Source organism: Lithobates pipiens, unplaced genomic scaffold (genome assembly GCF_037356315.1).
Source record: "Lithobates pipiens isolate NorthernLeopardFrog02 unplaced genomic scaffold, aLitPip1_a1.2 Scaffold_18, whole genome shotgun sequence".
Classification (NCBI taxonomy): domain Eukaryota; kingdom Metazoa; phylum Chordata; class Amphibia; order Anura; family Ranidae; genus Lithobates; species Lithobates pipiens.
Genome location: NW_027507758.1, coordinates 111,399,408 through 111,412,412, shown reverse-complemented (window position 1 = coordinate 111,412,412; position 13,005 = coordinate 111,399,408). Strand labels below are relative to the sequence as shown.

The window sequence follows — 13,005 nt, the reverse complement described above, 5'->3', positions numbered from 1 at the left end:
GGATCCGGGGTAAAGCTGTCCACATAGACCATCCTTTATTTTGCTTCTAATCCCCTCACGGAGGCCATTTGTGGATGGACATTTTATGGTTACACAACCACACATTGCTATAATCTTTTTATGTGGACTATGAACTGAAGGACTTATGAATAAATGGTTGTGGAACGAATTATCTGAGTTTTCATTATTTCTTAAGGGGAAATTTGCTTTGATACATGAGTGCTTTGGATTACAAGCATGTTTCCGGAACAAATTATGCTCGCAATCCAAGGATTTACTGTATCCGTATATTGTGCCAAGCTGGGCCAACATAAGTATGCAATTGAGATCAGACCTGGAGTTCAGCTTTAAAGCTTATGTTTAAGCCCTTGTACACACGATCGGACATTCTGACAACCAAATCCGTTGGATTTTGTCCGACGGATTTTGTCCGAAACTGTTGCATACACACGGTCGGACAAAGTTGTCGATTCCGATTGTCAAATCTGATTGTACATAACGTGATGACATTATTTAGTTACAACTGGACTACGTTCAGGCTAGTAGCCAATAGCCTTGGTCTAGGAATTTGATCTGAGCATGCGTGGCACTTTGTCCGTCGGAGTAGGCTACACATAATCGGAGTATGTCCGATCAGAGCATTTTGTCTGAAAATTTTACCGGCAAGTTGTAAAAGTTGGAAACAGTCCGATGGAGACCACACACAGTCGGAATATCTGACAAAATGGTCTGATAGGACACATTCCGTCGGAATCTCCGACCGTGTGTACAAGGGCTTAGTGATTAGGGTTAAAACACCTATGGTGACTTGAGAACATTATTCGTCATTGTAAATCAGTATGATGTTTTTTTTGCACATTGTACACACTGATAAACAAGTAAGGGGTAAAAATAAATAATTTACAAGTTTAATAGGGAATGAATCACAAAATATGACAAGCAAATTGGACACCCCAAGGCAGTTTGTAGATTTCTGTAAGCTTCAGCACAACTTAAAGCCTACTAAATCCTGCTATCAGCATGTTTAATAGGACAACCGGCACTCCCATTAGGATCCGTGTTTAACATCCCTAAACTGGAGCTGAAGGATGCCACTGAAAAGGTGCTGGAAGCCAAACACCTCAACTCACAGATGGTGACTGACGTCATTTGATGGCAATCTTCTGACAAAGACAAAGCATTGCAAGAACACGGCATTGTCATCAAAATCAGCCTCCCTCTGCTCCTGTCAACTGTCAATGGGGCAAAGAGACAGCTGCTGTCCATGCATGCTGTACGTATACGGGAAACACATCTTAAAATAAAAAGAATAAAAGTATTACTTTGGTCACAAGGCCACAAAATAACAATGCTTATAACGAGTTTTAAAGAGGCTTGTATATATAGAGACACGGAAAAGTACTTTCTCATATAATCAGAGGGTCAATGATCGTGCCCTAGACTTGCCTTGTTTCATGCTTCTCATCAATGCAGAAGAGCTGTATACAGAAGGCAGAGACGTCTCCTCTGTAGATGGGCCGGAAAGGCTGGCTCTGTGCTTCTGTCCTTGGTGTCTCTGGGGTCTTGCAATTCACACCTCTGATGGCATCATCTGTAGTAGATGCTCTGCTATGTGGCAGGCTTTGCTACAATAACAGACATCAAGCACAGGATTAGAAATATCTTCTTTTTTTTTAACCTGAACTCCAGGCAAGCAGCTAAACACACAATTGAGATACATATTTGAAAGCTGTTTTACCTACCAAAGGATTGGTATTTCTGACTATTCTGCCCTGCCAGGCAGCATAGCCAGGTTGGAGAGCTACCCTTTTCTACAGTACTGCACCAACCCTAGAAATGGACAGTAATGATTCACCAGTGGGATGATGATGTTGTCACTCTAATCTCTCCTCCTGTCTGCATGTTTCTTTTCAGCAGAAGTGAATGCAGAACCCCTGATGGGCTCCTAGCTTTTTTTCCCTCCCTCTTCCATTAAGACATCAGATTTACAAAGGATTACAAAAGGCAGATACCAAGGTTTTGTTCCAAAAAGTCCATATAGGTCCTTGGCACTCCTTTACAGTGATAGTCCTTAGGTAGTTACCGTACTTGCATAAAGGAATTCAGCAGTTTATGCTCATGCAGCACTTGTAGAGTTGTTTTTTTCTGTAGGTCATTACTAGGAAGTCTTGGTTTTGAACTTGTCCTCTAAGGCTGGATTCACACTTATGCATTTTTAGTGCTTTTTACATTTTGCAGATTTGCACTACAGTCCATTTACCATTGTTTCCTATGGAACACGTTCTGTAGTGCAAAACTACAAAATGCACAAAGCACTAAAAATGCATAGGTGTGAATCCAGCCTAAGAGGTCCTTTACAAGCAAGGTGCTCCACTGCTGGGTTCCAGGAACCGGCTCGTCACCCTACCATCAGTGTCCACAATGCTGGGATTTGGTGACAAGCCATCTGGATTCACCAAGACGCATTAAACCCAATTCCCCATATCTATCAAGGCAGCAGGTATCCCAGTGCTGGGGTACCATGAGCCATCAGGAGATTCAGCACTGGGGTCTTTTGCTAACAATGGCATCCTGATGCCATGGAGTTTTTAGGTACAAGGGCACATCACATCCAGGTAGAATAGATTGTATGGATCTAGAAGCTTGATGCTTACATTAGTTGCACTTAATAATACCTTCAAATATTATTTTAATGAATGCATAAATGCATGAACCTAGCATTATTTTTATATCTGCCTGTAATAGACAATATAAACAACCCATTCAGGTGCTGTGCAAAATAAATCCAAAATTTGGGAAGAAGAAAGAAATCACACGTTTTGGGTTGACATCAGAACGTTAATAGAGAGAAAATATTCTAAAGGGGACATTAGTTCTGGTAACCCTGGTGGCACATCAGGATAGCCTTACTGTGGAGGGATTTGCTCTCACTTCCTGTTTTGGCTATGGGGCAGGAAGTGAAGGGAAATCTCCACAATGGTACACAGGTGGCAAACAATTGCCAGGGATTGTAACCCTCTCATACTATCTAAATTAAAAAAAAAAAAAGTTTTGCCTTTAGTTACACTTTGACTTTCAGTGAATGTTTGGTGAATGTAACATTTATGCCTTTGTAAATATGCTCCCATATGCTTTAAGCTAGGTATACAGCAGGTACCTGCCGAATTTCGGTCTATATGTATCGCTGTCTGCTCGATAGAAGCTGGTCTAATGACTGTCCTGATTCAAAACCAGCATTCAATCAGCACTCTCAGCCAATAGCTGCAGCATGATCTGTGTATTCTGATGGAGGGAGCTTCCGCTGTCAGAATACAAAGACAACGCAAGAGAGACCCCTGCATCAACATTACTTGGGTTAATGCGGGGATCTGTGAGTCTTTTTTCATTCAGCCCACTGATTGAAAAAAACAAAAACCTCATGTATACCCTGCTTTAGTAAACTTTGGCAACCCTAAGCCAGCTACAAAGCAAGTGATGCCCAAACTGGTGAACAAAAATACCATTACTCTCTTGAAAATATGCATGAAGATCTGTCCAGTCTGCAGAGAATCACACAATCCATGAATATTGCACTGTGATGTGCATCTGATTTGGCAAGTAATCCGATTCCTATAACCGGTATATCACCTGAACGCACCCAAAGCTGGCACAAGCTGATGCAAGATCAGGAGATTCTGACACGTTCACACCGCAGGGATAAGCAGGCCGACTATAGAAATGAGAGGGTGGTCAGACATGCAGGCACCATCTGATCGCCCTCAGGCGTCTGTGCCAGCCAAAGTGTACCTAAATAGGACAGCTGCATCGGTACGACCGTTTATGTTTAGGCCTATGGGGAGATTCAGGGGAGGCACACTGCAGACAGCTAATGAGGGCAGAAAACAATTGCGATTAGACAATCTTTTCTTATGTGTTTGATCACTATTTCCCTTCAGTGAATCTCAGTCGGCAGTGTCTGTGGTTGCCTTACAGAACATCAAGAAATCCACCTTAAAAAACAATGTCTTTGAGTGCCTTCAGTGTATGGATACTAAATAATCACATCTATTTAATGCCAGGCATCAGTTATCTGGCTAGACAGGTTATAAAATGAACTAGAGATCAGTTTTGTTCTCTTTAAAACAATAAATTGTGTTAGGACAGCCCCGGCCTACTTCTATATGAAATACTATAAAGTAGTACTTTTTTCATTTTGGATAAAGTAAGGGAGTGTTATAACTCCTGTCAGTTTTTTGTCATTTGCTTGTGGTGGCTGAGCCATGTTTTTTTTTCCGGCTGCCCACCTAAATTCTAACATCACAGCCAGGCGGGGCTGTAAACAAGTTTTTCTTTAAGGCTGGGGCATTTTTAACTTGGTTAGCAGAGTTTGACAGGCGGCACTGGCTGTCAGACTCGCACACTGAGGTCAATGGGAGCGCGCAGCAACCACAAGCCAAACACTGAGCTCTCTGTTGTTCCATTTTAATACAAAATCCTCCTTGAGATTAAAAATAAATATAAAAAGCAGACATTTCGGAGGTGTCAGGATGGTCTCCTGAACACCTGGCAGCTGCTGCTATATTGCCCTATAGAAAATAGACCAGTGTTTTTCAACCTTTTTTCAGTCAAGGCACCATTTAAAATTCTGCACAATCTTGAGGCACCCCATTCTAAAATATAAAACACTAAACTAATAGTTTTACATATTGCAGAAGTATCCACACCCAATGTTAGAAGTGATTTATTCCTCCACCTTTGCACATTGATACTGACTATTATTTCAAACTATCCCTTCTGCCTCGGTTTCTCCCCCTTGCTCTGCTAATGTGACCCCAATGCTGACTGAGAGCAGCAGCTAAGGGGCAAACAAGGACGCCATCAGGTGCCCAACGTCCTCATTATCAACCTATGGCATCATCAGTTGTTAGGATGCCCGCATGGTGCTAAAGGGTTCAATTCTGCACAACAAAAACCTGTGGCTTTGTGTAAAAGGCAGACTTGATCATCTCACTAGTTTTTTAGACAATTTTGGGGCAGTTTTAGGTACCTCTAAACACTTAAGGACCGGAAGGTTTTACCCCCTTAATGACCAGGCCATTTTTTGTGATACAGCACTGCGTTAGTTTAACAGACCATTGTGCGGGCATGCATTGCTTTACTCAAATAAGATTGATGTCCTTTTTCCCCACAAAATATAGCTTTCTTTTGGTGGTTATTGATCACCTCTGCAGTTTATATTTTTTGCTCTATAAACAAAAAAAGACTGACAATTTTGAAAAAAATTTTTTTTTTTTACTTTTTTCTATAATACATATCCAAAAAAGAAATATGTAAAAAACAAAAAAATAATAGTTTCTTCATCAGTTTAGGCCAATATGTATTCTCCTACATATTTTTGGTAAAAAATCCCAATAAGCGTATATTGATTGGTTTGTGTAAAAGGTATAGCGTCTACAAAATAGGGGATAGATTTAGGGACTTTTAATTTTTTTTTATTGTTTTTACTGGTAATGGCGGTGATCAGCGATTTTTAGTTGGACTGTAACATTGTGGCAGGCAAATCTGACCCTAAGTGACACTTTTTGGGGACCAGTGATATCAATACAGTGATAAAAAAAATGTACTGATCACTGTATAAATGGCAGGGAAGGGGGTTAAAATCAGGGGCAATCAAAGGGTTAAGTGTGTCCTAGGGAAGTGGTTTCTAACTGTGGGGGAATGGACTGACAGGGAGTACACAGAGATCGCTGTTTCTTATTACTAGGAACAAACGATCTCTCTGTACTCCCCTGTCGGAAAGAGGATCTGCCTTGTTCTGCCTTTCTGTGAAGAGATTGCGGGTGGCCGGCGAACATCGCGGCCGCCGAACCGGTGCATCCAGCGCCCCCAGTATCTACCCTGTTTGCCTGAAAATAAGATCTAGCGTGATTGTCAGTGATGGCTGCAATATAAGCCCTACCCCCCAAATAAGCCCTAGTTAGACCTTGTAGGTCTTATTTTCAGGGTAGGGCTTATTTTCGGGGGAAACAGGGTAGGACTTATTTGGGGGGTAGGGCTTTTTTTGCAGCCATCGCCAACAATCAAGCTAGGTCTTATTTTCGGGGGAAACAGGATATTACATGAAACGACGTACGGGTACGTCCTTTCCTGCAATAGAGCCGCCCTGCCACAGTATATCTGCGGAGGGTGTTCCTTAAGTGACTAAAGAACCCAGATGGCACCTCAGCCATGAAACCCTGGCAGAAAAAGGCTGGCATACTGCAACACAAGAAATTCATGTTGCCTCTTGATGTTGTGGTGCCTCTCCTGGAGAAAGAAGTTTTTTTTATCTATGACCTAGCATTTCCCCCCCCCCCCCCCAAAAAAAAAAAATTTCGGGCAATTGGGAACGATTTTTAGGCGTTTTGCCAAGGCATTCCTGAAGAACCCAAAAGACACCCTGGTTGAAAAAGCTGCTCTAGATAATGTGCATGTCAAAGGTAAAGATTGTCCAACGCAGTTCAATTTTTAGCATTCATTTCACAAAGTCCTTCATGCTATTGAGTGTAGATCAGTGATTCTCAACCAGGGTTCTGTGTAACCCTAAGGTTCCTCCAGAGGTTGCTGAGGGTTCCTTCAGCATTGGTCCATTTATGTAGAATAGATACAGGTGGGACTTTATATGAGCCGTGACCATCCGGTACACAGAGCTCCATCCCGATATTTGAACAAAAAGAAGGGAAAAAAAAGGGACAACGAGGGGGCAACAACGGGACTTTATATGAAACAAGACACTGAGGGTCAAATAAATCAATCAATAAAATAATCCGTTGTTGCCCCCTCGTTGTCCCTTTTTTTCCTTCTTTTTATTGGTCCATTTATGCCTCTCGGATTAGTTCCCCCCGACACCATTGATCTTTTTAGCTATCTGTAAGGAGGTAATTCCTCCCAATGACCACAAGTGTAAGGACCATTCTTCCCACTGACCATCACACTAATGTATCAGGAGTTGTAGATTTCTAATTTTTAGCAGGGGTTCCCCGAGACTGGAGAACTATTTCAAGGGCTGCTCTGTGTTGAAAAGGTTGAGAAAGGCTGGTGTAGATGAACAAATCTCCCACAGCGGCTTCTGTGTTCCGACAGCCCGCACCAATAGCAGTCAGAATACACAAACAGCAGTTGCAGCTAACTGGATGAACAATTTCAATCAAGGGATGTTGGGCAGGAGGGTGGCCACAGGTCCACCCATGTAGCAAATTTTGTCCAATTTATCAGGAACTGGACGAAAAATTGTATAGCGTATGGACAGCTTGAAAACATCTGTTTGAGGATCTGATAACTTCACATGAGTGGCCAGAAGCCCCCATGCAAAAGTTCCTTTAGAACATAGTCTTACAGAGAGACTCTAGTGACATCACATGGTGATATGATGAAATTTCCTACAACATATATCACAATACGGAGAGATCACTTAAACACGTACATCTAGATCAGCCTGTGCCTCTGTAATCTCTGATGTGTTGTTTTCATTTGCAGAGGTGATTATTTCATCTTGATTTAGATCCACCTGAAATGATATGAATATCATAATGAATAAACAGGAGCTGAACAGGAGTTTAAAACCCAGCACTATTATAATGGTGGAGGGTAGTGTATATACGCAATATAACCTGAGAAAACATTTCAAATCAATAATTTACAAAAAATGTAAGGGGGATTATTATATAAACAATAAATGAAAGGATCAGAAGAATATTTTTAAGCTGAACTCCTGGCAAACAGCAAAATACACAGTGTAAACTGATGTGTTTAGTTCTCGTGGTATAGTGAGTCCACGGCAGACAGGAACTATAGTTAAAGCTGAGCTCCAGGCTCCTTCAGAAAAAAATAAAAGTCAACAGCTACAAATACTGTAGCTGCTGTCTTTTAATATTAGGACACTTACCTGACCTGTCACTAATCCAACAGTGTCTTCACCCTAGCCAATTTTCCAAGCGGCTCTCCGCCATTTTGTTGTAAGGGAAACCGGCAGTGAAGCCTTGTGGCCTCACAGCCGATTCCGAACTGCCCATGTGTGAAGAGCAATGCATTTTGTGAATGGCCAGTGGCAGGAGAAGGAGGAGGGAGGCTGAACTTTCGGGTGACTTCACCATGGCAAGATCAGCCAGAAGTGGCACCTGTCAAAACCAGGTAACTTCCACCCCCCCCCCCCCCCCGAAAGGTACCAAATGTGGCAGTTAGGAGGAGGAGGAGGCAAACCACCTTTTGGGTGGAGCTCTACCTTAAGGGCTTGGTAGCCCACTGTTTTTAAAAAGAAAACCAAGAAAAACAGACCAACACATGTGGTTTGCCCACGCAGGGATTTCAGCTTCACACAAAACAAAAATGCCAAGACACCTGGATTTTAAACTCACTTAGTTTTAATTGCAGTACCTCACTGCACAGGCACTGCACAACTCATGGCCTCCAAATATGGTTTTCCAGCCCTCCCTGGGTTTGCTCAATCTCTCTGAGACTTCCTGCAGCCTTCCTAGACTCGTTACCCATCTTAGCTTTCCCAGCCTCCAAGACCCTCTCTTGGTCTCCCAGGCCGGTGTAGCCATCCAAATCTTCTCAGTCCTTTGGGCAAGAAGCCCCCCTCACAAGAGATGCAGTCTCTGACAGTAGCAACCAGGTCTCCTGATAGGGGCCTGTCTCCAAATGGCAATAACTCCAACTCCATCTGCCCTGAGCTATGCTCAGATCTGCCTTAAGCCTCATACACACGATCGGACTTTGTAAAAACGTTCCCGTGGATTTTTGTACAAAGGGCGTCGGCTGCGAACTTGTATTGCATACACACGGCAGGACTTTTTCAGCCAAATTTCACCAACTCACGTGGTTTTTCTAGTCTTTACCGCCACCTTTGGTCAACTTTTGTATTGTTGTCTGATCTTTTGCATTGGTTCTGAGCATGCATATTTGCACTTTGTACAAAAGTCCTATGGTTTTCTGTACACACGATCGGACTTTGCTCTACCGGACTTTTGGTGCCGTAAAGTTTGTCCGTTCACACAGCCAACAAAAGTCAGATGAAAACTGAAAAAGTTTGTCCGATGGAGCGTACACACGGTCGGATGTTGCCTTAAAACAGCCAATTTGCATGTCTGATCGTGTGTATGGGCCTTTATAATGACCCTACACACCTGTGCAATCACACAGGCTGCAAGAGTCAAGCAAAGCTTGGACACCAGATTGAACGTTCTGTCCTACGCAATACTCCTTGGAAATGTCAAGCTCCTGGCACTCATCCAGAACTACCAAAGCACAGAACACCGCTTTCTCCATTCACAGTCAATCTGCCAGAGCTTCTCAAACAGCAGCTTTGAGAATTCAGTGTCACTTACGCCCATGCTTATGCCCATTTGCATGGTGGCAGGGACTCACACTGTCACAACAGATAAAATAAATATAAATGGGCTGTTTCACCTGCCAAAGGCTTTGTTTTACTGTCCGTTCAGTTCTAAGATTTACACAGCTCTGCCTTAGAGCACAACCCTGCCTGGCACAGCAGGATATCAGATTTTTTTTCCTGCTGCAATGTAGTACCACTTACAGTTCTTGTCCCTCCCCCAGCTTGTGGCTTAAGGCTCCATTCACACAGAATTACGCCTGCGATATCAAATTGCTGCAAAACATGGGACGCGTTTGCAATGCCATTACTTCTTGATGGCACTCCAGTTGCGCCACATTGTCGCATGGTAAATTGCACTGCAATCCCAATGCCTTGATGCTTGTCACTCAAAAAAGAACATGAGCTTCTTTTGGGTGACATCATCGCGATTTGCAGTGCGATTTACCAAGTAAAATGTAAAGAGTCCCGCGTTTTGCAGTGATTTGGAATCGCGGGCAGAATCCTGGCGATACCGCCCGCGATCAAGTGTGAATGGAGCCTAATAGTTAAAACAACTGACTCCACCTATCATGTTCCTTGTTAGCACCTGAGCACTGCAGAATAACCTAAGCCTTCAGTAACAAAAATTGCTAGCAGGCAGCTTTTTACTTAAGAAGAGACAAGCTATTGGGAATATTTATTAAAAATGTAGCACTCAGAATCTGGTTCAGCTCTGCATAAAAAGCAATCAGCTTCCAGATTTTATTGTCAATGTTTAATTGAACAAGCTGATGTTAGGAGTTGATTGACTACTATGCATAGCTATACCAGATTCTGAGTGCTCCGGTTTTAGTAAATCTCCCCTATATCTCGTCTGCATACACAGTTTAGCATACAATATCAGCCTGGTGTCAGTGTGCAAGAATTCCTATGTGCATGCAAAGGAATCATATCTACCTCGCCAGCTAATATGAAAGCTCGGATGAAATGAGTGCTCTGGAAACCCTGATTTACCTTAGCGTACTCACTTAGAGGCAGGAGAGAGCAGGGGGGAGACTTAGTTCAGTCTGAATAATGTGTCCGGGTCTCAGACAGTCTGAAACCCGGATGTATCATTCCAAACCCGAACTGTCCATGCGAATCCCTAACAGGTGGCAACCCTAACCCGGACAGATGGCGTGGTTAATGCTAATAAAATAAAGAGGCCCCCTACATAATATATAATATATATAGGTAAAGGTGAATGACTGGCTAGACCTAAACCCTATTGAGCATCTGTGGGGCATTCTCGAATGGAAGATGGAGGAGAACAAGGTCTCTAACATCCACCGGCTCCGCCATGTCATCATGGAGGAGTGGAAGAGGGCTCCAGTGGCAACCTGTGAAGCTCTGGTGAACTCCATGCCCAAGAGGGTTAAGGCAGTGCTGGAAAATAATAGTGGCCACACAAAATATTGACACTTTGGGCCCAATTTGGACATTTTCACTTAGGGGTGTACTCCCCCTTGTTGCCAGTGGTTTAGACATTAATGGCTGTGTGTTGAGTTATTTTGAGGGGACAGCAAATTTACACTTTTATACAAGCTGTACACTCACTACTTTACATTGTAGCAAAGTGTAATTTCTTCAGTGTTGTCACATGAAAAGGTATAATAAAATATTTACAATATATACACACACATATATATATATATATACACATAAATATGACAGGGGAGCATGGTTACTGTCATGGGGGGTCTGATCGAGGTATAAGGAAGTTAATAATCTTCCTTCTTCCCCCTCAGATCCCCCAGAATTCTGTCTTCACTCCCCGATTCTCCACCTCTGAGCTGGTGAATCGGGAAGATCGCCAGTGAAGTGCTGAGATCGCAGCTTCATAAACTGACCCTTTCCGTGTTGTCAATGAGGATTCTCAGTGTGCAGAGATCATCGGCGGGAGAATATGTTCAAACATGTTCTCCTCCAATAATTCTGAAGCCCAAATTACGGGTGTTCCTGTACGGAGGAGGTTTATCCAGCACAGAGCCATCACTCCCGCTCTAAGCTGAATGATCTTTAATAATTATGAATGAAAAATCAGCCCTTGTTCGTTGTTTGTTAACCACTTAAGGACCGAGCCTCTTTCTTAGGCTCGGTTCACATAGGACGCGGCACGACTTGCAGCGCCGCGACCTGCCGCGACCTGCCGCGACCTGCCGCGACCTGCCGCGACCTCAGCGGCGACTTGCAAAACGACTTCTGTATAGAAGTCAATGCAAGTCACCCGAAGTCGCCGCAAAAGTAGTACAGGAACCTTTTTTCTAAGTCAGAGCGACTCGAGTCGCTCCTATTAGAACGGTTCCGCAGTACAGAACGGGGGCGACTTGTCAGGCGGCGAAGTCGCCTGGACAAGTCGCCCCTGTGTGAACCGAGCCTAAGATTTGGTGTTTGGTTAAAATCATTTTTTTTGCTAGAAAATTACTTAGAACCCCCAAACATTATATATTGTTTTTTTTCTAACACCCTAGAGAATAAAATGGCGGTCGTTGCAGCACTTTATGTCACACGATATTTGCACCTAGGTCTTACAAGCGTACTTTTTTTGAAAAAAGATACACTTTTTTCAATTAAAAAATACGACAACAGTAAAGTTAGCCCATTTTTTTTTTATATTGTGAAAGATGATGTTACGCCAAGTAAATTGATACCCAACATGTCATGCTTCAAAATTGCGCGTGCTCGTGGAATGGCGAAAAACTTTTACCCTCCATAATCTCCATAGGTGAGGTTTTAAAAATTCTACAGGTTGCATGTTTTGAGTTTCAGAGGATAATAGTTTGGGACTTTAAATGAAGCACACGGTCTGTGCCTCCATCCCTGGTTCAGGTATAATAAAAAGGAAGGTGGGACTTTGAATGAGGCTATAGATATGTGGGGGTGAGATAATTAGAAAGAATATTTAATTGGCATATTGAGTCTGACAATACATAACAATGATGCGTTTCACATTATCCCAAAAATGCGTTGGGATTATAGGATGCATTCCCATGCCTATTGATAGGAGCCTACTTAGGCTCATTATCTACAACCAAATGACCATGTGTTTTTTTACCATTGTTTACACTGCATAGTGCCATTTAGATTATGTGTATATATATATGAATCTGCAATAATTCATTTTACCCTATTAAATATCTTGTCAATTTTATATGCCGTCCTTTTGATATGTATATGTAATGTATCCATGAGGTCAATACCATGTATGTGTGTGTATATATATTGAATCTTTTCTACTATGAACATCATTGTTATGTACTGTCAGACCGAATATGCCAATTAAATATACTTTCTAATTATCTCTTCTCTCAAATCAATAGCCTCATTCAAAGTCCCACCTTCCTTTTTCTTATACCTGAGTTTCAAAGGAGGTCTAGGGCTGAAATTATTGCTCTCATTCGGACAATCGCGTGTTCAAACCTCACATGTGTTTTCATATGCGGGAGCTACTCATGTATGTGTTCACTTCTGAATGCAAGCTTGGCGGTAAAAAAAAAAAAAAGAATTTTCTTATTTACTTTAGTTTTTATTTTTACACTGTTTTTTTTTTTTTTTAAATGTCACTTTTATTCCTATTACTAGGAATGTAAACATCCCTTGTAATTTAAAAAAAAGCTTGACAGGACCTCTTAAAT

At 42.3% G+C, this 13,005-nt stretch overlaps 1 protein-coding gene across 2 annotated transcripts in view; it reads right to left on the bottom strand.

Annotated features, from left to right (window-relative positions):
* CFAP61 (cilia and flagella associated protein 61) overlaps positions 1-13,005 on the bottom strand; it is a 460,443-nt gene that overhangs the window by 364,917 nt on the left and 82,521 nt on the right. For both annotated transcript variants that reach the window (XM_077486014.1, XM_077486015.1), the window contains exons 10-11: positions 7,442-7,525; positions 1,447-1,625 (exon numbers count right to left, since the gene is read on the bottom strand). In XM_077486014.1, coding sequence (XP_077342140.1) covers positions 1,447-1,625; positions 7,442-7,525 — 263 coding nt within the window. The remainder of the gene's footprint in view (positions 1-1,446; positions 1,626-7,441; positions 7,526-13,005) is intronic.